Source organism: Labeo rohita, chromosome 20 (genome assembly GCF_022985175.1).
Source record: "Labeo rohita strain BAU-BD-2019 chromosome 20, IGBB_LRoh.1.0, whole genome shotgun sequence".
NCBI lineage: Eukaryota > Metazoa > Chordata > Actinopteri > Cypriniformes > Cyprinidae > Labeo > Labeo rohita.
In genome coordinates this window covers 28203958-28230723 of record NC_066888.1, presented here as the reverse complement: position 1 = coordinate 28230723, position 26766 = coordinate 28203958, and the positions used below count along the sequence as shown (strand labels likewise).

The 26766-nt window shown below is 31.2% G+C and overlaps 1 protein-coding gene across 1 annotated transcript in view; it reads right to left on the bottom strand.

Annotated features, from left to right (window-relative positions):
• The window catches only part of atad2b (ATPase family AAA domain containing 2B), a 114741-nt gene that overhangs the window by 40033 nt on the left and 47942 nt on the right, over positions 1 to 26766 (bottom strand). The window contains 2 exon segments of the mRNA XM_051139030.1: positions 18993 to 19112; positions 23461 to 23583. Coding sequence (XP_050994987.1) covers positions 18993 to 19112; positions 23461 to 23583 — 243 coding nt within the window.

Genomic DNA, 26766 nt, shown 5'->3' with positions numbered 1-26766 from the left:
GATCCGACGCTCTTTTAAAGAGCGGTTTTGTCTTACCCCGCTATGGGAAATGACAAATGACCGATTCAATAAAGAAAAGCAGGTGAAATATTCAGTGTAGCAGTCTAAATGATTCAGCGTGGATGAATCAATCAAAGGTCAGCTGTGCGGTGCATGTTTTCCTGCACCGTCTGAGATAAATGACCACCATCGGACTCCATAAATAACTGGATCCAGACTAGCAGACTGCTTTCATGATATCAGTCTGAAAATGATCATTTAGGGAGACAGAGAATATCCAGTTATAAAGCTAATGTAAAAAAAACATTAAAATAAAATGACTGAACAAATGCATTATAATTAGCACTGTGAATTTAGTTCTAGTTCTTTATTTATAAGTAAATGTAAAAAGCCCCAAGGCAGAAGCATAATAAGTACAAATTAAAAATAATATAACATGACAAAGAACATAAATTAATCATTTAATGTGGTAATGTAATAATTTCACCAAAAGTGACCACTCTCTCTCTATACACAGTAGGGCTGTCACTAACGATTATTTTGTTAATCAAGTAATCTGACGATTATTCTGATGATTAATCGAGTAATCGGTTAATTATAATAATTTTGTAGTACTAAAAATAGACCAAAGTGAACAATACCCTTTAAAATGGTTAACATACATTTCTAATAGCAATGAGGCAATAATAATTAGTTAATTAGCAAGTAATCATGTGGCTTTATTTAATAAAACTTAATACATAACGTATTATAAACAATAGAGCTAACATACTTTACACATTATAACAAATGCTTGCAGAGGGCGCCAACGGCCTGACGATTGTTTTTACACTATACCGCAATCTAATCCATTTAATATTCACTTAACAACATTTCATGCAAATGTCTACTTAATCTTTAATTTCTTGAATATGTGGACATCAAAACATGTAAACTCAGAGTGAGAGTTTCAACTTTTATTTTGAAATTGCGATGAACAGCTAGCACTGAGAAAGATAATAATGTATTCTTCTGTTTGCGTTGATTTATAATTGATTTACCTTACAAATCTGATGAAATGGCGCACTTTGTGTTCACAGATGAATGTTATAATAAACCCGAACTCGGCAATACGTAACCTACAAGCATGTAAATAATTAAAGCACATATATTAAACCTGCATGGCATATATTTAATTAAATCGTAGCGTTTGTGAATTATTAATAGCATTATGCTTTATTTCGATTTTTAAATGGGTTTAATATGTTGATATTTTGCTAATTAATGGACACGGGCAAATTGCAATCAAGGATTTTTTAAATTAAAAGAAAAGAATCGATGAATTGCTGCAGCACTAATATACAATGCATTTTTTTTTAATCACTTTAAATCACATATTTTTATAATTAAATTAACCTGCATAATACATAATTGAATTTAACTGACTGATGGCCTTAATTAAAACACAAGACAAAAAAAATGTGAAGAGCTCTTTAAAACTGCATTAATTTAGACCTTCAACCCGTTGGCTCCCACTGAAGTCCACTATGTGGAGAAAAATCCTGGTATGATTTTCTCAAAAACCTTAATTTCTTTTTGACTGAAAAAAGATCTTGGATGACATGGGGTTGAGTAAATTATCAAAATATTTTTATTCTAGAAATGAACTAATTTTTTAAAAACCAGCCATTCCAAGTATGTTTCCAAACAGGAAAACAAAGATTTTTTTTTTAAGAGTTTTTTTTTTTTTTTTTTTTTTTTACAATAGTGCAATCTTTGAAAACAGTGCTACCAATCCATCATTTGTAAGGAATAAGAACAAAAAAAGTAGAAAAACAACAACAACAACAACAAATAGAATAAAACCTCATTTACTGACACTTAAAAATATGTTTACAAAAGTTAAAGGTAAAGGCTAATAGTTTAGGTTAACAGTAAATTGGCAATGAAACAAAATGAAACAAAACAATGTAGAAAAATACCAATAAAATCTTTACTTGTACATTTGGCATGTTCAATGATTCATCTATACTGTCCTTTTCCAAAAGGTAATACACAACACACATGCAAGCAAAAAACTAACTACAGCTAAAAGAATAAAAGTAACCAAACTGTCTGAAATGAACCATTATTTGTCACCATATGTGAATCCATTTTTGCATTTGGGCTAATCAAGAGGCAGGAGATGGACTTATTTAATCATTAAATGTGATTTTACTTCTATCAGAAAATAAAACCCACTGAGCCAAAACCTCATTTGCCAAGAGGAACTAGATCTGCTAACAAGGTGGCAGAGCACGCAACAGAAATAGCAATTACAAGTCACAAAAGACGCGCAATAAATGCACTTTTTGGAGCCAAGATATTTCTTCACAAAATTACATTGCATTAGCGTAAGAAAGAAACCTGGTCGTCTCTAATATCTAATGCACAAATGTGACGCAGGGGATAAATGAAGGTGTCTTTATAAAGATAATGAGTGCATTACACTGTATTCATGAAGTCCCATAAATCCTAGAGGAACTTCCGTGTGTCATTACAGAGGGCAAACATGAGCTCCTGCTAATCTCCAGCAATAAAAACTTACATGATGATGTCTCTCGATGTACAGAAAGAGGCCAATACGACGGAAGACTAGAGAGAGACATCAAAGAGGGAAATGCTTTACATTGCAGCAATTACGTAGTTGACCTCCCTTGGTAACCATTATTTATAATGAAAATAATGTGCAGCACAACATCAACCTAAACCATACAGAATATCTGAAAACAAGTTGTTTACGCTCAGCATGAGGCTGTAGAAAACAACTAAACTGCAATTTCGAGCAATGGCCTTGGCATGCAAAACTACTGTACAACAAAACTATACATGCTGGTTAAAGGTTTATGAATTCATTAAGAAAAAAGATGTGTTGAGAAGTACGTCTTTAATCTTTGTTTACATTGTGATAAACAAGAAGATCAGAACAGTCAATACTGTACAGTATGACTGCATGAGACCTAACTATTAAAAAGAAAAGTAATAATTCACAATAAGGTTCTATGTTAAACATTAATGCAACAGCTAACATTAAATAACAATAAACAATACTTTTATCAGACTTATTAATCTTAGGTAAAGTTTATTTCTACATATACTAATACATTTTTAACATTTAACATTAATGTATTATGAACAAATACTGATTAACAATAAACAGTAGATTACTATATAAATTACTAAATTGCTAATTTTGAACGAATGTATTTGTATTGTAAAGTATTACCAAAAATAAATAAATACTTACAAATAAAACTATAAAAAAATAATATAAATAAATATATAATTATATTAAGACCAAAATAAATCAATAAAACTAAATATACATATTTACACACACACGCACCATAAATCATATGTATAAATTGTGAATATTAAACTGAGATAGATAGATAGATAGACAGACATTATTTTATATATACATTATTTTTTTTCTATAAATTTTAAGTTATATGTATATGTAAATACATGTAAATATATAAATATGTAAATAAATACTAATCATTTGACATCACTAATAAATGCATAATGTTAATTTTTAACAAATGTTAAATATTGTAAAGTGTTGCTAAAAATAATAAATATATAAAAATAAAACAAAAAATATATATATAGACCAAAAAAAGTATATTTAATTTATTTAAATAAAATTTAATTTATATAGATAGTTAGACAGTTTTATTTTTATATACATTTTATTTTTATTTTTATATATATATATATATATATATATATATACACACACACACATAATAAATAAATAAATAGAAAAATTACAGATAAACAGATAGATATTACATGAATATTCTATTTATTATTTTATTTCAATACATAATTTCCCTGATTCATGACATCCTTTTTTTTCTTGTCCCCACTTAATGTCCATATTTAGAAAGAAAACGGTCCACACAACGCCGTCATCTCAACTGACCCCACTTGAACGTTCAACTTTCTCTACAAATTGTAGTGTCCTTCACAAATGGTCTAACAGTTCACTCAGAAAAAACATTTCATGCAATCTACAACACTCATCCATGACAAAGAACTCTTGAAAACGGCGTAATAGTTCATTCTTCGCCAAACACACAGTCTGAAAGGTACTAAAGTACATCTATTCTCGCTTCACTCCGGAACACTCCAAGCTCAAATAACAGCCTGCTGCGGGTTCAACACCATTATAGACCAACGGAGACAATGCATAAATACCCACAATGCAAATGTTTCACAAAGAAAAAGCCATTCCTCAGACATATGCTATATCTTTAGAGATAAGATGACTAGTCCAATAATGGGTTAGTCCGAACGGTTTTGTTGCAGAAAATGAAATTCAATAAATCCATCCCTCTCAGCTTCTGTCTAGAAGATATACATGAACACACACATGAACAGTAGTTTTTAAAAACTTAATTATCTATGTCTGAAACCACCTACTTATATGTCAATATGCTAGTAATGTGAAACATAATTGACTGAATAGTTTACTTAATAAACTTTAGTTTTAATAACACGAAACACTTCACTAAATTTAGTTTGAAAACTAAGTGAATCAATTGATATGATTTCCACGTGTGAACCTGGGAGCCTGAATAGTGAAGTCTTTTACTTTGAGACACCCCTTCTCCATAATTAAGTCAATTAGCGCTCATATTAGGGAAAGAAACTAAACTCTAAAGGAGAGCACAGACGCTCTCCATGCGCAATTTGGGCCAGCAAGATTTCCCTGGACAAAGCGGGGAGCCCCAACGCAATATAAGTTATATATTATTCAGGCCATAGGCTGCAGCACAAATCATAAAAAGAAGAGTTGCTTAAACTAAATGTTGTCTTTGTACTGGGATCTGTTTTCCGTCGAGCTCATTAAATTGCTCATCTAAATGAATTAGCCAGTGCATGAGAGAAACAGCAACAGTTTACTGAACGTGAAATGATAGAAAAGTTATTTGTGTGAAAACCACAGTAGAACGACACGATGAAGCCTCGGCTGACTTTAAATAGCACCTACGATGGTATCTGCGACTCTAAAGGGTGTCAACAAAAATTATTTGCGGTTTAACGACCGTGGCGAGTTGCCTAGTTGGATCAATATCATCCTGACAGATTAATAAAATTTCATAATTCATCAGATGGCTCCCCGACGTCGCTCTGCAATTTCGATTTTCAGCTGCAAATTGCTCATCTACTAAAGATCAAAGGGGAAATTTGGAAGAACACAATCTTGGGGCTTAAAACATGTTTCGAGATAGACGTTTGATTAACTGAGGCAAACAAAATGGATGCTGCATATCACAAACATTAACTCCTCATGCCAAACTGTCTTAGAACTCACTATAAATCTTGACGTTTGATCGACTTATTAATGCATGAATGAAAAACCGTGCAGAGAGGGTGTTTAATCTTTGCAAAGGTTGTAAGTGTCATGATGCAGAGTCAGTGTGTGATGAAAGAGAAATTGCTATCAGGATTCAAATATTTTTACTGTGTATGATGAAAAGGCCACGCCAGTGGAAATAGGATTTCATTGAGATCACTCTTAGAAATGACTGAACTGCATTAGGCAATGTAGGCAGATAAATGATATAAACACAGAATTCAATAACAGCGTTTAACACATTCATGACTGATTCAGTTAAAAACACTGAGGAGGGAAAAAAAAAAAAAAAATTCAGCAAATAACAGATTTGGTATGGTATTTCTGATCATTAAACTTGTTCTTTGGGAAAATGTGCTTTATTTAGGGCTCTATGAAATCATTTTTATTTTTTCCTAAATTCCATTTTTTTCCCATTTTAATTTTTCTAGACTCTTTTCTTAATAGTTAAATTAAAGAATATTAATCAAAAAGCATGTCTAATTAATTGAATTCATGAAATGTACACAATTTAACAGCAATTTATTAAATGTTTAACAAAAACATTCATTTTTAAGGCCCTATCAGATTTTGTGTATGTGTACGTAATAAAATTATATATATATATTTATATTTTGAATAAACACTGTACTTTTTAAACTTGTTATTCATGAAAGAATCCTGAAAAAAAAAAAAAAAAAAAAAAAAAAAAAAAAAAAAACACAGGTTCCAAAAAATATTTGGCAGCACAACTGTTGATATTATCCAACATTGATCATTCTAATAATAAATCCGCATATTAGAATGATTTCTGAAGGATCATGTGACACTTAAGACTGGAGTAACAGCTGATAAAAATTCAGCTTTTCATCACAGGAATAAATTCTATTTTAAAGTATGTTAAAATAAAAAACATTATTTTATATTGTAAAAACATTTTGCAATATTACTGTTTTTTTTCTATATTTTTAATCAAATAAATGCAGCCTTGATGAGCATAAGAGACTTCTTTAAAGACTATTAAGTCTTACTGACCCCAAACTTTTGAATGGTAGTGTATATATACATATACATATATATATATACACATATATATATATATATACACACAATTTTTTTTTCTTCTTCTTATTCCAAATTCCGTTTTATTTTACCAAACTGTGTTTTTAATTTATTTTCTGGATTACATTAATGGTTTCATTAAATTTTAATAATCAAAAGTATCTCCAAGTAATTGATTTTGTAAAAAATAAAAAAATAATCTTTTTTTTTTCAGAAATACTTTGTGTATTTACATTCTTCTGGTAAATAAATATTTAGTATATTTAGCAAATATTTATAATAAATATTAAGTGTGTACTATAATTTTTTTATTAAATGTTCCTTAAACAACAATGTTTTGATAATAATTGTATTAGTATTAATACTAACATTAAGTAACATTTTTCTGTCACAGTTTCTTCAAGTTAAACCAAACTTTTATTTTGGTAAGGTTGCTGTGAAGACCTTTAAGTTTCTGTTCGTATATCATATGATGGTTGTTTTTCTCAAAAGAAACAGTAAAATGCTCATGAAGTTACTCTCAGAGCAGTTTTGGAGATGTTTTTTGTGCATTCACGTATTTATATATTGAGGAGGCAGAGGGTGAAAACACTGCGAGCATCACACACACGCTCTGTATGTTCGACATACAGACATACATTCATTCACAGAAGCACAAAACATGCAGGATTCACATTTGAATAGTATTCTTGCAGCACATGTTTTGATTTAAGTGCACTGACCTACTTTAGATTTATTAAAATCAAGTTCTAATTAATACTTGCAGCATTTCATGATACTTTCTTATCAGTTTATTAGAAAGAAAAAAAGTTTAAAGGAGAAATTCTGGCAAATTAAACTTTCCAACACTAAAATAGGAACAGAAATATTAAGATATTATGCTAAAACTAATATATTAAACAAGAACAAGCACTTTAAACATTCTTTCAACATATTTTAAACCTTGAGACAAAAAAAAAAATAAAAATATCCCCAATTGAAAAATGACCCACATTTCTAAGATGTCAAGAGTACTTGAGTTAATCTTCAATAAAGACTTTAACTTGTTAATATTTGAAATTCACTCCTAAAAAGTGCTACTCTAGACCTTGTGCAAACAATGAAATGCAAATGCCCTTTCAATCAATATGGCAAACACACAATTTGTGCACAAGACAACGACAGTTTAATATGAAATGCTCTTTCGCATTTATCCCCGGCAATGATTTTCTACGAGGGAAGTTAAACGCAGCCGTGGGCACAAATTAGTTGCTTGCCATTTAGCAAACACTGCAAAGCGACTTCCAGCACACTAATTGCAGGGCCAGTCCCGCCGGAGCAATCTGGGGTTAAGTGCTTTACTCGCGGGCATGGTTATTCCACTGTGACTGGAAGAGTCCAGTTACTACTGCAGACTCAACCTGCAACCCTTGTGTTGGTTTACTACATACCTGACCATTAGGATACAACCACTTCTACGTGTGTACTAGCTGAGCATAATAGTTGAGGCTTTCAGTAAGATTAAATGAGACTTCTCCATATGAAGTGAATCAATGGGCTGTAGCATGATAAAAACCAGTCTCTCATGGATTATTATTCTAAATATTATAGGTACTAAAAGTAATAGTTCACTGGAGAAAGTAATATTATGGATAAAAGACTCATACTTTAGCCGACAATTTGAAGTCAGGAACATCTTAAAGGAACACTCCACTTTTTTTTGAAAATAGGCTCATTGTCAAACTCCCCCTAGAGTTAAACAGTTGAGTTTCACCGTTTTTGAATCCATTTTATGCACTTTTAGCATAGCTTAGCATAGATCATTGAATCTGATTAGACTGTTAGCATCTCGCTCAAAAATAACCAAAGAGTTTCGATATTTTTCCTATTTAAAACTTGATTCTTCTGTAGTTACATCGTGTACTAAGACCGATGGAAAATGAAAAGTTGTGATTTTCTAGGCTGATATGGCTAGGAACCACACTCTCATTCCGGCGTAATAATCAAGGAACTTTGCTGCCGTACCATGGGTGCAGCAGACGCAATGATATTACGCGGCGCCTGAAAGTGACCGGCACTAAGTTTGTGTAGATGCGGAGTTGCAGCCGGCAGAGTTGACTGCTGTGTAATATCATTGCGTCTGCTGCACCCATGGTATGGCGGCAAAGTTCCTTGATCATTACGCCGGAATGAAAGTATAGTTCCTAGCCATATCGACCTTAAAAAAAAAAAAAAAAAAAAAAAAAAAAAAATCGCAACTTTTCATTTCCGTCCGTCTTTGTACACGATTTAACTTTAGAAGATGCTAACGAGATGCTAACGGTCTAACTGGATTCAATGATCTATGCTAAGCTATGTTAAAAGTGCTACCGCCAGACCCGGAGATCGGCTGAATGGATTCGAAAACGGTAAAACTCAACTGTTTAACTCTAGGGGAGTTGGAAAATTAGCCTATTTTCAAAAAAAGTGAAGTGTTCCTTTAAATGACAAATTTATTTATAACAAACATGCAGCTTTTTGCTTCACAAGACGTTAATTGATGGACTGGAGTGGTGTGGATTGCTTGTGGATTATTTAGTGACTTTTTTTTAATCAGCTGTTTGGACTCTCATTCTGACGGCACCCATTCACATCCACTGGTGAGCAAATGATGTAATGCTACATTTCTCCAAACAGGTTGAAGAAACAAACTCACCTACATCTTGGTTTGCCTGAGGGTGAGTACATTTTCAGCAAGTTTTCATTTTTTTCATTTCTACTACTTTAATAGACTATAACTTAAATAGAAGTTATTTATCCCAAATGTGGGAAAAAGAGAAAGACAAGACGAGCATTGTATTTTTTTCGCTAGATAAGACCCTTCTTCCTCGGCTGGGATCGTTAACAACCGCATTTGGGATCGTTTGAAGCCGCATTTAAACTGCATTTTGGAAGTTCAAAATCAGGGCACCATATCAGTCCATTATATGGAGAAAAATCCTGAAATGTTTTCCTCAAAAAACACAATTTCTTTGCAACTGAAGAAAGAAAGACATGAACATCTTGGATGACAAGGGGGTGAGTAAATTATCTGTAAATTGTTGCTCTGGAAGTGGACTTCTCATTTAATGAAACAGAGAACGCACAGAATAACCAGACTACATTCTTAGCAGGGCAGTGGCATTTGCGTCTGAAAACTACTGCGTGCGACTATGAAAAAATATTTAGGAGCACCATGCACGACTGACCAGATCAGCATATTTGTGTTTGAGCAGAGGGGAGCTTCAAAGGTTTCTATGAGCTTTTGCAACGTTGAGTAATGCATCACAGACATATCTCATGAATCCTTTCATAAACAAAGTGTGGAGAGAGTGTAAGTAAGAGATTTATTCTGCAGTGTAGAGAGCTTCGTTGATTATAATGGAACTTTGTGAAACTGTGATGAATGAGTGACAGCTTTTAATGATTTTTAAGGGAGTTTGTAAATGAGATATTGATTTAATACAACAATAATAAACAAGAAGTTAATATTAAGTGACTAACATTGTCCGACTATAACACTATTGCCTGATTTTGCTCCATTTCGTTGTCAAAAATAGTTTGAAACAAGTCACAACTGAGCTGCTGCGCATCTCCATTAAAACACAGCAGTGTTTTGTTTATGAACAAACGTGCGTTTTAAATGAATCTAGTGAGTCAATCATTCAATTTCCCATTCATAAAGACAGTCACTTGCTTTATTCCTGAATGAACCAGCCGATCGAACAAATCAAATGATATGATATGATTCAGTAATTAAATCAGTGACTTGCCGCCACCTACTGCCAGCTTTAGTTTAATTTTTAAAGTATCTTTTTAGTTATTTAAATCATTTAATATTTCTATATTCAAAATGTTATATTTAAAACATTAATCTCAACAAGAATTTATGAATTTGATAGCATGCATGCCACCTTTGAGCCTCATTAAACATGAAAATACACCTACAAGCCACTTTTGTGCTCTATGCCACCTCTGTATTACAAATTAATTCTGTTAATACTGATTTCATTTGATTGGTAACTTATTCTACGTATTCTTATTCTGTTGTTTTAATCAGGAATTTTAAAAAGCTTATAAAATATAATTTTTAAAAAAAATTGACATAAAAGATGACATACTTTAATAAAGTTAGAAAAATGCCATTACAAAGATTAAAACAAAAATCCCCTTTAATTCACTTTAAGGAGTCAAATATAGCCTCGTAATGGAAAGGCTAATTTTTGGTCATATTTTTTTGATTTATTAGAAGGTGCTCCTACAAGAGCTTCTAAAAAGAAAAGTAACCGTAGAGCCCTGTTTAATGGACTACATCTTAAATAGAAATTATTTAATGGAACAGAGAACACACAGAATATCAGTGCTCTCAGTACCCAGAGTACATTCTTAGACACCCTGAATGTATTTTCAACTTTTAAAAAAAGTTCTACTGCATATAATTGCACAAGAATGTTTCCCAAATATAAATAATCCGACAGTAAATGTGAGAGCGAGACGTCTGCAAAAGTTAAAGACCGAGAATTAAAAACACTGCGGTATTACTTTTACATCTGCTCTGAGGCTGAACTTTAAAAATTACTCCCTGCCGGTATCAAATGTTCAGTATGTTCAACAGTGAAGCTTCTGCAATTCTCACTGAGCCGTTGCCAAGCTAAAAAGACCACTTTTTCAAAACCATCTGTTTGAATAGACACCAAAGTCCAGATTGTGTAGTTCAGGGTATGGTTGAAAGGAAAAAAGCAACAAGACAGGGGGGAAAAAAGCTATCTTGCTTTCGAACACCACATATAATCATGGCAAGCACTACACTTAGGCTTTGAAAAAGTTCCACACAAGGGCAAACTTCAGACTAGGACACAATACCTCATCAAATAACAGGACATCCAAGTGATAAAACATATTTTCAACTTCTCCGGCTCAGGAGAGCATCTGGTGGACTGCGGTCACCCCTTCCTGAATGGGTTTCTGATCATTGTTAGTCTGTGTAAAACGTGTTTTCCATATGTCTTACGCAAACACATCTCCATATAAACCGAGGAAAGGCCTCCCATTTCTTATGACATTGTACACACATATATATATATATATATATATATATATATATATATATATAAAATAGAAAATAGTTAAATTATATAAAAACCATATTAAAAATTAATATGTGCATTTATATTGAATATGATCATTTAATTTATGGATACCACAGTGTGTTTTGTATTAATTATTGGCTATTTCTAAAAAAAAATAAATATTTTTTTATAAACAAATAAAAATAAATAAACAAACAAACTGAAATGCTAGAAATGTATATAAAATAAATTAATTATTTAGAAATATTATAAAATTTTAAATACAAATATGAATACATTTGACTTTATTTTAGATGTTTAATTTATTTCTAATTTAATATATATAAAACTAAATATTATATAAAATTATATATAATTTAGAACAGTAACATTTATATTTAAAAAAATATACATATAATTTCTAACAGTTAAATGTATACAAAAATCATATTAAAAATTCATTTATAAATTTGTATTAAACATAATAATTACATTTATACCTACCACACTGTGTTTAGTGTGAATTACTGGTTATTTCTAAAAAAAAAAAAAAAAAAAAAAAAAAAAAAGCATGTAAAATAAATTAAATATTTAGGAACATTAAAAAATATAAATATTAATAATATTAATAATATTAATGAATTTGATTATGTTATACGTATTTCTAATTTAAAATATATAAAAATGTAAATATTATATAAAATTATATATAATGTATAACAACATTTATATTTGAAAAATTATATATAACTTTATATTAAAGATAATAAATTCATATACCAGAGTGTTTTGTATGAATTATTGGCTATTTCTTAGAATTAGAAACTAAGAATACATATATTATTAATTTATTACAATGTATTACAATTAAACAAATAAATACTACACACTACACAGACACATACATATATACATATATACATATATATATATATATATATATATATATATATATATATATATATATATATATATAAAGTTATAGTTCTCTCTCTCTCTCTCTCTATATATATATAGATATAAATATTTAAGCAAAGCCATATATAAAGTAAATAAAAAATACATATATTTATATAATAAAACTGTATATTTTATAAACTTGCATAGAATATATAATATTTAATATATATACATACATACATACATACATATATATATTAAAAATACTATATAAATTATATAAAATAGAACAATTCAATTTGTATAATTACGATTATACATAATTTAACAATTATGATTATATATGATATATTATTTTCTACTCATTCAACAATATACAATATAAATAAATTGATCATTTTTGAGTTTGTGGTAATATTAATAATACATTTCAAAGTTTACTTATGGATTTGGGTTGCCACTTAAACTCTGGGTCCTGAAGCAAAACCAGTTGAAAGCCACCAATTTATAGGCCGGGCAACCGTTCACAACCTTCGGCATCAGATAACAGTGATGATAAGCAGGAAAGCGAGCAGCTCTGGACGGCCTCAGGGATTAAATATCCCTTTTGCTATCCCATAAAAGACCTTGATAATAGAACTGCTTAGTTTTGCCGTCTCCACGAGCTGGTGCTGGGCGGCTGACTCATCATCGGGACAATAGCGGACCACAGCGGAAACACGTCGCTCTTTGTTCTTGTGTGTGATCTTCATTGTTGCTACAAGACTGCTGAGGCTTCTGAATCCGATGGTTCATTTGTCATCTCTCCTGTCACATTGCTTTGGATACGAGCATTTACGCCTACAAACTGAATTATTTTAAATATAGAACATCATATGATAAATAGTTTCACACACTAGCTAGCAAAGTCTGTCAAAAACATGTCCAGGCCATACTTCACACCAAATTTGGAAATTTGGAAACATTTTACACCCCCCACCCATCTATCTATATCTATATCTATATCTATATCTATATCTATATCTATCTATCTATCTATCTATCTATATATATATATATATATATATATTTATTTTGGGTTGGTTTCTCATACAAGGTTTAATGACTTAAATGATGTGGTAAAAATAAAACTATCTGGATTTTTTAAAAATGATATTTCCCCAAAAATTTCAATAATATCTATATTTTATTTGCAAATTATTAATTAACGGCAAAGTACTCATGGTAGAATTTTTTGAATTTATTAAAAAAAACTGCATAATAAAAGTTACAAAAAAGGGATTTTTTTGTAGAAAATATGGTTAACTCATGAAAATGTCACCATGCAAAAATAAAATAAAATAAAATAAAATAAAATAATAAAAATATATTAAATCTCCATGCCAATATGCCATTATTTATTTGATTTTTAGCAACGGAAAAGTCTTTACTGTATGGAGGCTTGTTTCTGTTCTTTGTGATAAAATAAAATAAAATAAAATAAATGGTCCTAGAAGTAGGCTTAAAAATCTACATTTTGTACTTATTTTGTATGACTTTGAGGTGGAATATGGATTGAACATTACTTGAATACGCTGGAATACTTATTTCCATGCCATCCACTCACTGTTGTTGTTGCTGCTGCTGCCAGTTCAGTCTGATTCAAGGACAAGGGGACAAAATTTATCAATTGCCAAGCATTAGCTTGAAGAGTCTGAATTTAAGAATAACTTGCAGCACAGAAAAAAAAAAAATTGATGATGTTCCTTAGATCAATTTTCTTTTCAGATTAAATTGTCAGCTGAGCCCAAAATCAGTAAATACCATTAAGCCCGATAAAAGGAAGAGAAAAACACGACTAATGGCTTTTTTTGACAGCATCAAAGATAAAACTAATCACTTGGGGGATAAGGCTAATTTAAGGAAGCTTTTCTTTAAATTAGTGTTTGTTGTTGGGCAAAACAGATGGAAGGTAGATGAAACGCTTAACAAGCTCTTAGGAGCTGAACGCTTGAGTTTTGTGCTCACTCACCTCGTGTTCACAAGCAAGAAATATAACACAGGCAGACAGGAGCGCGCCCATCTCATCCTGAGGTGTTTATTGCACCTAACAGCCACCTTCTCATCTCTCAAGGATGTAATCATTCTTTGTGTTTCTTTTCCCTTGAGCTGTTATACTGTACGCTGCTTCTAGACAGAGTCTGTCAGAGAGTCAGAGACACATGACACCTTGTGGCAGGATGAGGAAGCGCAGGATACAAATTAGCCAGTCTTTTTTTAATAAAACAAAAAAAATAATAACTAATAAACTACTTTGCAGAGTATTACTAGAAAAAAACGTATAGAAGTACATATTTTCCAGGACTCTCCTAGATCTGGATCTCACAATAACAAATACTGATATGGTTTTATATACATAAACTGTTCAAAAGTTTTTTTGAAAGAAGATTAAGTAAAACCAGTCATACTGTGAGACATTATAACAATTTAAAATAACTGCTTTCTATTTGAATATCTTTTAAAATGTAATTTATTCCTGTGATGCAAAGCTGAATTTTTAGCATCATTACTCCAGTCTTCAGTGTCACATGCTCCTTCAGAAATCATTTACTGCTCAAAAAAATTATTTTCATGATTCTTTGATGAATAGTAACTTCAAAAGAACAGCATTTGTTTAAAACAAAAAATTCAGCATTTCAAAATTCAAATTTAATTCAATTTAACATTATACTCTGCCACTCAAAAGTTTTTTAACCAGTAAGATTTTTAATGTTTTTAAAGTCTCTTCTTCTCACCAAGCCTGCATTTTTTTGATACAAAATACAGCAAAAACAGTAAAAATATGAAATATTTTTACTATTTAAAATAACTGTTTTCTATTTGAATATTTAAAAAAAAAATAATTATTTCTTGTGATATCATGGCTGAAATTGTAGCATCATTACTACAGTCACACAATCATTCTAATATTTTAATTTTCTGCTCAATAAACATTTATTATTATTATTATTATGTTGAAAACCGCAGAGTAGAATTTTTTCAGCTTTCCTTGATGAATAGAAAGTTCAGAAGAACAGCATTTATCCGAAATAGAAATCATTAGTAACATCACTTTTGACCAATTTAAAGCATCTTTGCTAAATAAAAGTTTTATTATTATTAAAAGTATTATATTTTTTCTTCTTTCCCCCCAAAAAATTACACTGACTTAAAAAGCTTTTTATTTCAGATAAATGCTGATCATCAAATAATCCTAAAAAAAGGTATTCAACTGTTTTAAATATTGAGAAAAATTAATAATATATATTATTAATAATAATAATAATAATAATAATAATAATAATAATACAAAATGTTTCTTCAACCGCAAATTAGCATATTAGAATGATTTCTGAAGACTGGAGTAATGATACTAAAAATTCAGCTTTGTTCACAGGAATAAATTACATTTTAAAATATATTCAAATAGAAAATAGTTATTTCAAATAGTACAAATACTTAATTTACTTTAAGTTAAAAAAAAAACATTAAAAAAAACTAGCAGTGTATTTTACAATGTAATTTATTTCTGTGATGAAAATCTGAATTTTCAGCATCATTACTCCAGTCTTCAGTGTCTCATGATCCTTCAGAAATCATTCTAATATGCTGATTTACTGCTCAAGAAACATTTTTTATTATTATCAATATTGAAAACAGTTGTGCTGATTCTTTCATGAATAGTAAATTAAAAATAACAGAATTTGTTTAAAATTAAAATAAAAAAAAAAAAAAAAAAAAAAAAAAAATCAAAATTTTAAAGTTCAAAAATCCTTTATAACATAAATATCTTTACTGACACTTTTGGTCAAATTAAAGCATCCTTGCTAAATAACAGCATTATTTTATTTCAAAAAGAAGTAATAAAAATCAAAAAACTAAATCTAGACTCAAAACAAGCTTAGACTAAAACTGTGAAATACTGTAATATAAATCACAGATTTTATACTATACACTAAGCAAACACAATATTGTGATTCACATCGTGATCCAGACATCTAATAATACCGTAATATCAAATCCCGGTTGATTCCTGAATAAAAGACCCACAACACACAAACCTAAAATAAATCTAAAAATAAACAACCCATGACTGGTTCTTTCTGTAGCAAGCTTACACTAGTCGAAATGCCCATCAGATCCACTATATTTGAAATAGTTGCTAATTAATCTCCAAAGTGCATGTGGAAGCATCCCACGACTGCCATCCGATGACTTATCCGCAATCTAATAAGTCCACTCTGGCAAAGCTGCAAGAACGAACTTGCTTATCGCGCCAGGAGTGGTAATGCCGGCTCTCGGCAATTCACAGCATTACAGCTCAATCTGGCAACACGGCCCGCATGATAGGTTTAAACAAGCCACTCCTCCACAACAACCTCTTTTGAGGCCCAGCTAAAAGCCTTTCTGAAGCAGAGATGTAAGATGAATGTGATAAAACACGTTCCCAGCTGCTGCACGGATCTGCCAGCGCTTTTCGCCGCAGAGTAGGTGCCGATAGTACTTTCTGACCCTAGCGGCCCCCGAGCCTTCCCAGCATCCCTCTCCATCTGCCCGGGCAGCCACAGGAGAGGACTGACCTGGCTGGTGCTGCAGTTAGAGGGGAGGCGGTGAGGGAGTGCAACCAGAGGGCATTGCTCTGATGCTGGGAGATGTTCTGCTCTGGGAGGTGCTGCGGCGTTACGATCGCAACACCTGCGTCAAACCTTGCTACACTCTTGTGCACATCAACAGCAGAGGGACTACAGGACATTGGAAATATTGGTATGAAAATATTAGAACATACAACATTTTTAAACAGTGAAACACAAAAGCACTGAGATGCATTATTAGCCTATTTTCACCAAGCACAAAACTATAAAATAAAGTAAAAAAAAAAAAAAAAAATTAAACTAAATTAAATTAAATTAAATTAAATTAAATTAAATTAAATTAAATTAAATTAAATTAAATTAAATTAAATTAAATTAAATTAAATTAAATTAAATTTAATTTAATTTAAATAAAATTTCCATGAATTTTCAACAATCTTCCATGGCTTTTCCAGCCAACTTTAGCAGGTTTTTCAGGACCACGGAAACCCTGTATAGTGTTATGGCGGTTTTCTTATTGACCAAAATCTAAATATTTTGTTCCATGTTTGAGTAATTCTAGCTCCAATTACTTGAGAGTAATAGCTAAACATTGGACGGCCAGCAAAAATCTCATTTAGCAACAAGCTTTTGTGCTATGCATCCAGAACAGTGTTCCAGACAGATGCCAAGCTGTTATATAAAAAAAAAAAAAAAAAAAAAAAAAAAAAAAAAAACTTATAAAAGCCACAGTGATAACAAACAAGCTGCATTAAGGCAATAAAGTATTGATTATGTTTGACATTGAAGCACTAGAACATCTGAAGAGAGTTTCACTTTTATTCTGGTTTGCAATGTTTTTCTGAAAGACTGATGACTGAAATTAGTCATATCTGAAAGCTAATTCATTAGAAGTTTTTATAAACAATGACATAAACCTTTCAACTAGGGGTGGGCGGTATGACATATGGTAAAATTATTATATTATTATTATAATAATAGTACATTTTTATAGTTATTTTTACAGGAAATTCAGCTTCAAAATAATTAAATAAAAACTTCAAATGTAAATTAAAATGATAAAATTATATTTTTACATATATTAATATTTGCATATTTAAAATGTACATCTATTAAAATCTGATTTGCATCCATTAAGTTTCAAAAAATTAATAAATACTTTAATTTAGTCACAATATTATATTAATTAAGTCAAAAATAAAATTTCAGAAAAATCTTTCACATTAATATTCTAGGGGGAAAACGTATAAATATCACGTTTATGTAATACATTATTATTATTATCATTATCATCATAATCATCTTTTGTTTGGCTTGCATCAGTTAGATTACATAAAAATAAAATAAAAATAAATAAATAAATAAAAAATAGTTTTCCCCTCACAATACTTTACTAATAATCTCATGTCAAAGGTCATTTTAATATTATTATTATTATAATATTTTGTTTTGTTTTGCATCAATTAAGGTACAAAAGTAAATATTAATATGTAAATATTACAAATTAGTTTTACATATATCTCATCCTTTGGTTCCCATCCATTAAGTTCCAAAAATAAATAAATGCATAAATAAACAAATAAATAAATAAATAAATTCCAATCTGATGAAATAAGACTATTTAAGTTTTAAAGTGGCATGCTACAACCAAGTGGCAAGTTGATCTTTATAGCATCCATCCATATCTATGTTCACCAATCTATTAAAGCAACTATTTCATTGACATTGGGGCTACAAGCACCTACAGATTTCTATCGGCGCACAGTGACCCCTTATTTGCAGCTGACAACTCGTCACACAATTACACCGTCCCTCATGAAAACTCTTTTCACAGGCAGAGCTGTTAGCAGAAGTGTCGGACCAGGCAAGGCAGAGTCAAAGTACAGCTTGTTCGATCACCTGGAAATAGTCTCGCCTAAGAGCTGCCGCACAGAGAGCAGAGACCTTGACAATCACTGGTGTTGGCTGTTGTGTTCTGCATGTACTCACTGCTGCAGTGCTTGTCCACTCCATCACCCTGAGAACTGCTTAATCCCGCCTCCTCTCCCACAGGCTTCCTGGTTGCCACGGCGCTCGGAGTGACGGGCGGCTGCGGTGTGGTCTGAGAGGCTGGGAGAACAAGAGAACACAAGTTATTACAGAGATTCAGAGTGAACAGAAAAAATTTAAGATGTAACGACTGCCAGTCGAGCCAGTTGAAAATCAATGAAAATATGTGACGATTCAAGTGACCCTTCGCAAAGACCAGCACACCTTTATTACTGTTGCTATATCCGATCATCTCTTCCTCGTTATTAGTTTGAGCGCAAAATAAACATGAATGAATATCAGAAGGTATCTTGTTTAGACATCAATACTAAAATTTTTCAAGTTCAAGTCCGACATTAATCTACTCTCCTGTCTGGCTCATTTATCGGACAAAATGGCAAATTCTGCGTTATGATTGGTCAGACTGCCTGTCAAACAAACTCCATGCAAAGGGCTGATTGGTGTAGTGTTTTATAAGCAGCATGCTTTGTTTACAGCAGTAACCAAGGAAATCGCACTTTGCTGCTGTTCCATAAGTGACACCTGCTGTCAGAGAGTGAATTTGCGTTCTTTATCAGCTTTGTCTGCTTGTGTAGTTTTATGTAGCACAATTTAATTTAAAAATCAGGAATCTGAGGGTGCAAAAAAAATCAAAATATTGAGAAAATTGCCTTTAAAGTTCTTCAAGTAATGTTCTTAACAATGTATATGACTAATCAAAAATGAAGTTTTCATACATTTACAGTAGGAATTTTACAAAATATCTTTATAGAACATGATCTTTACTTAATTTCCTAATGATTTTTGCCATAAAAGAAAAATCAATCATTTTGACCCATACAATGTATTTTTGGTTATTGCTACAAATAAACCCCAGCGACTTAAGACTGGTTTTGTGGTCCAGGGTCACATTTTATTAATTTATTTCAATTAATTTTTGTTATTTGACATATTTTAGTTTCACAAAGAAATGCACAGAATTTTTCTGAGAAATAGTAAAATGACACTTTTTCATTTAGAATTTGTCTTAAATCTCATTTTGTTAAAAAAAAAAAAAATGAGAAAATTGTATTGCAAATCCAGTATTGTGAAACGTATTGTGAGTTGAGCGAATCATTACATCCCTAGAAAAAAAAAATATCTGAACACATCTGACAATAAGTTTGCTAAGGAAAATATAAAAACAAATCTGCATCTTTTTTCTTCCTTGCAATGTATTTGTGACCCTGGACCACAAAACCAGTCATAAGGGTCAAATTTTTGAAAATGAGATTTATACATCCGTTGATGTATGGTTTGTTAGGATAGGACAATATTTGGCCGAGATACAACTATGTAAAAATCTGAGGGTGAAAAAATAAATAAATAAATTGAGAAAAATCACCTTTAAAGTTGTCCAAATGAAGTTCATGGCAATTCATATTACTAATAAAAAAATAAGCTTTGATATATTTACAGTAGGAAACTTACAAAATATCTTCATGGAACATGACCTTTACTTAATATCGTAATAATTTTGGGCTTAAAAGAAAAATCGCTAATTTTGACCAATACAATGCAAATGCAATCAGTTTCATTCAAAATATCTAAACATTCTAAATATAAATATTTTAAATTTATATTTTATATATATAAAATATAAATTTAGAATATTTATATTTAGAAAACCCTTATTCTCACTTCTGCTGTAAGTGAAGCTGGATCACATATGATTCGCGTGAACATAGACGGATATATGTAGATCGGGAGGTGCATTCACTTCACAAACAAATATAATCCACTGCATCTTCAGCAGCTCAGACGTTGGGAGTAAATGACGACCACTATGTTCATTATTACATCCAGCAACACAACACCTCAATCGCTCATGTCAATCAACTATCATGGGAGCATCTGAGAATAGCTCAATTTGAAAAAGGAGATATTATTTTTAGAGATTAATTAAAAACCACTGCATGGATTTTTATCATTATAGGGTAGATTTGTACATACACTGCCAACACACAATAATGTTCAAACAACATGTAAAAGTGAACTTTGTATCCGATGACCCCTTTAAGAAATTCATCAACACAGCAAGAAAAAAAAAATAAAAGTCCTCATCACGCCATTTCATGGTGGTCTTTAATTCAGATCCAGCCCTGTTTCAAACTTACACACCACAATACCGATAGCCATAACTTCTCCACTGCACCATATAAAATATTCAGCAGCACTTCTCTAGAGCAGGTCATTTTTTACCCCACCGTATTCGTTCAACTGAACCAGTGCAAAATGAAAAGGAACCGAGGGGTGGCCCAGAAGGGGGCCGTGCGAGATTTTTGTTACACCAGACACAAAATGAACAAATTACAGGAATCCGAAGTAAATCATTCTGAGAGAAAAGCCCCCTGGTGATTAAAGGGTGGTGAATGCGCTGGTCGCCAAGACTTCAACAACAGCCTTTAATGTGAACTGATCTCTTTTTTCCTGGAAAATGTTTCACAGTTCACTTTTAAAGGAAAAAAAAAAAAAAACATTATGTGCCTCTGAGGATTAAACCCCTAAAACTAATGTTAGTACTGATGGGTGTTAAACAAGGTCCTGGCATGCATGCTAAAATCTAGGGCTAAATCTATATTTGCATACTATTCGTAATGATACCTTGCAGGCTCTTAAGGAATGCTAAATTATTTGTATCAATTTATTTCTGTATTTGCATGCATATAATAAACAATAGAAATAAATAATGGATAGAAATATTTCTAAACAGACAATAAATGTATTTTTTTATTTATTATACTTCATTTATATTTATATACATACAAGCCACCTTGAAAAAAAATTAAATTATTAATTGAAAAAAACTTGGTTACATATGTATGCGTGTGACATTGAAAAAACATTTAGGAGCACCATGTGCAACCAACCCGATCAGCATATTTGTGTTTGCACTGAGGGGAGCTCCAAGGGTTTCTACATGTTTTTGCAACATTGAGTAATGCATCACAGACATATCTTCGTTGATTATAATGGAACTTTGTGAGATCGCAATGAACTAAGATGAGTGACAGCTTTTAATGATTTTGAGGGAGTTTGTAAATGGGATACTGATTTAATACAACAGTTAAATAAACAAGAAGTTAATATTAAGTGACTTACATTGTCTGACTATAACACTATTGCCCGATTTTGCTCCATTTTGTCATCAAAAATAGTTTGAAACAAGTCACAACTGAGCCGCTGCGCATCTCCATTCAAACACAGTAGTGTTTCGTTTGTGGATAAACGTACGTTTTTAAACGAATTTAGTGAGTCAATCATTCAATTTCCCATTCATAAAGACAGTCTCCTAAGAGAGTATAAGAAGACTTATAACAATTAGTCTTTGCGCTTACATTTTATCAATTTAACACATCCTGCCTGAATAAAAGTATTAATTTCTTTCAAAAAAAGAAAGAATAAAAATGTACTGACCCCAAACTTTTCAACAGTAGTGTATATTGTTAGAAAAGATATAAATTTTGAATAAATGTTCTTTTTAATGAGAGTTTTTAAACGAGTCAGTGATTCAATTTCCCAGTCATAAAGACATTCACTTGCTTTATTTCTAGGGCTGTAAAACAATTAATTGCATACAAAATAAAAGTTTGAGTTTGCCTAATATATGTGTGTGTACTGTGTAATTATTATGTATATATAAAAACACACAAATTAATGTGTATATTTAAGAGAAATGTTATTTATGTACAATATATTTTAGTTATATATATTTTATACAAAAATGATAAATACATATACTTGTAAATATTTCTTAAATATATACATGAATGTGTTTGTATTTATATATACATAATAATTACACACAGTACTCACACAAATATCAGACAAACTCAAACTTTTTTGAGTATGCAATTAATCGCAATTAATTGTTTGACAGCCCTACTCTAAATGAATCAGCTGTTCGAACAAATCAAATGAATGAATGATTAAATCAATGACTTGTACACTTTAACGATGACATAATTTAATAAAGTAAAAAAAAAGTAAAAAAGTAAAAAACAAAATTCCCCTGTAAATCAGTCTAACTTTTTTATCAGATTCTTTGAGTACTGATTAGAAGGTGCTCCAAAAATTTTGACAGTGCTCCTAAATTTTTTTTAAGTTAAGTAAGAAAAGTAAGCGTAGAGCCCTGTTACGTACAGCTAAAAATAGCCGGACGTAGATGAGACTGGATGCTTGACCCATAGAATTTACAAATGGCCACGCCTGCTCTTATAGGTAAAATAAGATGGATTCTTAATGGTCTGAAACAGTATTATTATGAACCGTTATCAACTGCAAGTATTCACATGTGTTTTGAGCAAGAGGACTGGTATGTGACAGTTTCTGATGCCTAGTCTAGCTCAGTGAAACCCTGGGCTAAGGAAAGCTTGAAGTGCTGTGTCACCTCTCTTCCTGCGGGACTCCTTGATCTCCTCGCACATGCGGTCGAACTCAGGGTCCAGCTCAGAGGCGATCATGGCGTGTGCAGTATCCTTCAGACTGCAGGCCCTGTGGCGGATGATTTTATCTGCGAGGAAACACAACGGAAGAGGGTAAGGCCACAGTCAATGAAAAATTCATTTGGGTGGATGATGAAAGTGCCAGGTTCTTGAAGACTGACAGTAAGGTTTCTGGGTATTAGTGCTGCAATTAAATGGAAAAATAATCAAGATCACAATTACAGCTCCCGCAATTAGCTAATTGTGAAACATGACAATTACAACACGATTAAACTTGAACAGACCCATTAAATAAGTTTCATAATTATTCTAAATGTGACTCAGGACCACAAAACCAGTTATAAGAGATTTATACATGATATGAAAGCTGAATAAACAAGCTTTATATCGATATATGGTTAGGATAGCACAATATTAGGCCTATATTTATGGTAGGAAATGGACAAAATATCTTCATGGAGCATGATCTTTACATAATATCCTAATGATTTTTGCCATAAAAGAAAAATCAATAATTTTGACCCATACAATGCATTGTAGGCTATTGTTACAAATATACCTACTTAAGACTGGTTTTGTGGTCCAAGGTCACAAATTTAATTAGGAGTTGTTTTAAAGTATATTTATAGAAAAGAATAACTGTGATTGCATTATTACTGAAAATTTCTTGTAAATTTAAAAGTAATGCATTATTTCACTAGTTACTTAGAAAAGAGTAATCTGATAACATAACTTGTATTACTTGTAATGCATTACCCCCAACACTGGCAACTACCACCCATATGAACGAGAAATTATTGTACATAATGAACCATAATGATCGTACATGAATGGCAACCTGAATGGCAAAGTTATAGAGAACAATTTCAAAAAACCAACCAAACAAATAAATAATTGAATAAAAAATAAACAGTTCATAAAAATGAATGAAGAACAAGAAAAGAGACACAACAAGTCAAAATAAATCAAATTTGGTGTTGTAAATCAAGCAACAGCTCACTGTAATCGATTGTGATTCGCTTGGGAAACTTAAGCATAGTTTTTTTTATTTTATTTGAATATCTGAACACTTCTGAAGCGCTCCACAGGCAGTCAATCAAAGCCTCTCTGTTTACAAAAACACTGGTGTGAGAACAGGGATTACTGTGTTTTCTCAAAGTTCTCAGAGCTACCATTTGTATTCTATCCTTATTTTCTCTCTCTCTATCGTTAAATCAAGCAGCTTTTAAACATGTAGGGAGGAAAATGTGTGTGTGTGTGTAAGAAAAGAGAGCACGTTACTGGGTAGTCCTCATTACTCCAGGACAGGCTGGAGGTCAGGATCTGGCAAAGTTTGCCTCTTAATTGGAAGATGGGCCTAATTAAGCCATCTAGAGCGAGCGAGCGGACACTCTTTACTCCAGTCAAGGATATAATGGCAGGCTGAGAGGAAGAGAGTGTAAATACACTCATTTTGACTTTCAAAGCCCTACCCCAAAGATGTCGGGCAGCTGGTGCCAAAATTGACAAATGGACAAATGGACCCAACAGAAATTAAACCAGTGGTCCTCAGTCCAAATCTACCTTCCCACTGAATTTAGGCTATGTTTGGATTTGAATACCAGTTTACTTAATCGAGTCTTGCACAGTATATACCACATATTGTCAACTATGTAAAAAAGACAATAATATATTGAATACATCAGATTAATGATGCAGTAGCAGTTACACTGCTGTCACATGACCTCATCACACTGCATTTTTAATTCAGCAAGGGGCACCAAGTAATCTTGCATATGAAATTGATTTTTACATGTAAAAGTGAATTTGATCATTGTAGCACCAGTTCTGTAAATGGGGTACAGGGTTCCAGACTGTGACCAAATGGTAATATATTTGTTGTGGGTTTTTCTCTCTCTTTTTTCAATACGTCTACACAATTATTCATTCATGCAACTACCTGATTTTTTATTTTTTTTTCAATTTGCGACTAAATCATTGAAGTTGTTGATCAGTTCCATATAATACTATAGAATAATAATAGTACATTTAATAATAGAGGAGAATATATACATTTTCTATACAAAATAATTTTTTGCACGTGTTAAAAATACATTTTGTATGATTCCTAGCTCAAGCTTAGTGCTTTATTGTCAAATCTATATAAACATGAAATGAACATGCAATATTATTAGTAACTGCACTTTATGCCAAACAACAGTAATTTTATGATTAAATTAACTATATTTGTAATACTCCCACACCAGCTTTACCAAATCTAAAATGAATATAAATGTTATTTTAGTATAATTCAGCACATACATATATACATATATACATATATACATATATATATATATATATACACACACACACACACACACACAGAGTTACTATATTATTATAGTTTTTGTTAATATTTTGAATGAGTTTCTCTTTTTAATATTTTCTTTATGTTTTTAATTTTAGTAACTATCTTGTGGGGGGTTTTTCTCTCTTTTTTACATGTCTATATAATTGTTATTCATTTTTATTTTGGTTTTAGTTGTAGTTGTTTTAGTACATCATAAAAATGAGAAAAATGAAAATAAGTAATGTACCAGCTGATGCAACTAGTTAAAATATGTTGTTCTTCAATTTGTGACTAAATTACAAATAAATCACTAAAGTTGTTAATCATAATCACTGAAGCTGTTGGCCAGTTCCATATAATACTATAGAAGAATAATGGTAGATTTAATAAAAGTAGAATATATGCATTTTCTATATAAAAATTAGACTTTGCATGTTACTATTGTTAATGAAAGTAAATTTTGTATATTTCCCAACTCAAGCTTAGTGCTTTACTGTCAAATCTGTATAAACATACAATAAACAAGAAATGAACATGTAATATTACTAGTAACTGCACTTATTAATGCAAAACAATGGCAATTGATTAAATTACCTACATTTTGAATACTCCCACATTTTAGTATAATTCAGGTGTTGCTGCTACAGTTTTTTTTTTTTTTGTTTTGTTTTGTTTTTTTTTTTTACAAGTCTATATGAGTGTTATTAATTTTTATTTTGGTTTTAGGTTTAGTTGTTTAGTACATCATGAAAATGAGAAAAATGAAAATGAGAAATGCACCAGCTGATGCAACTAGCTGAAATAAAATACATTTAAAACAGATTTTATTTTAAGCAACAATTTGAGGGGTTTAGGGGGTTTTAATTAACTACATGTATTTGTAACATATTGTAATTATATGTGATTAAAATATGTGATT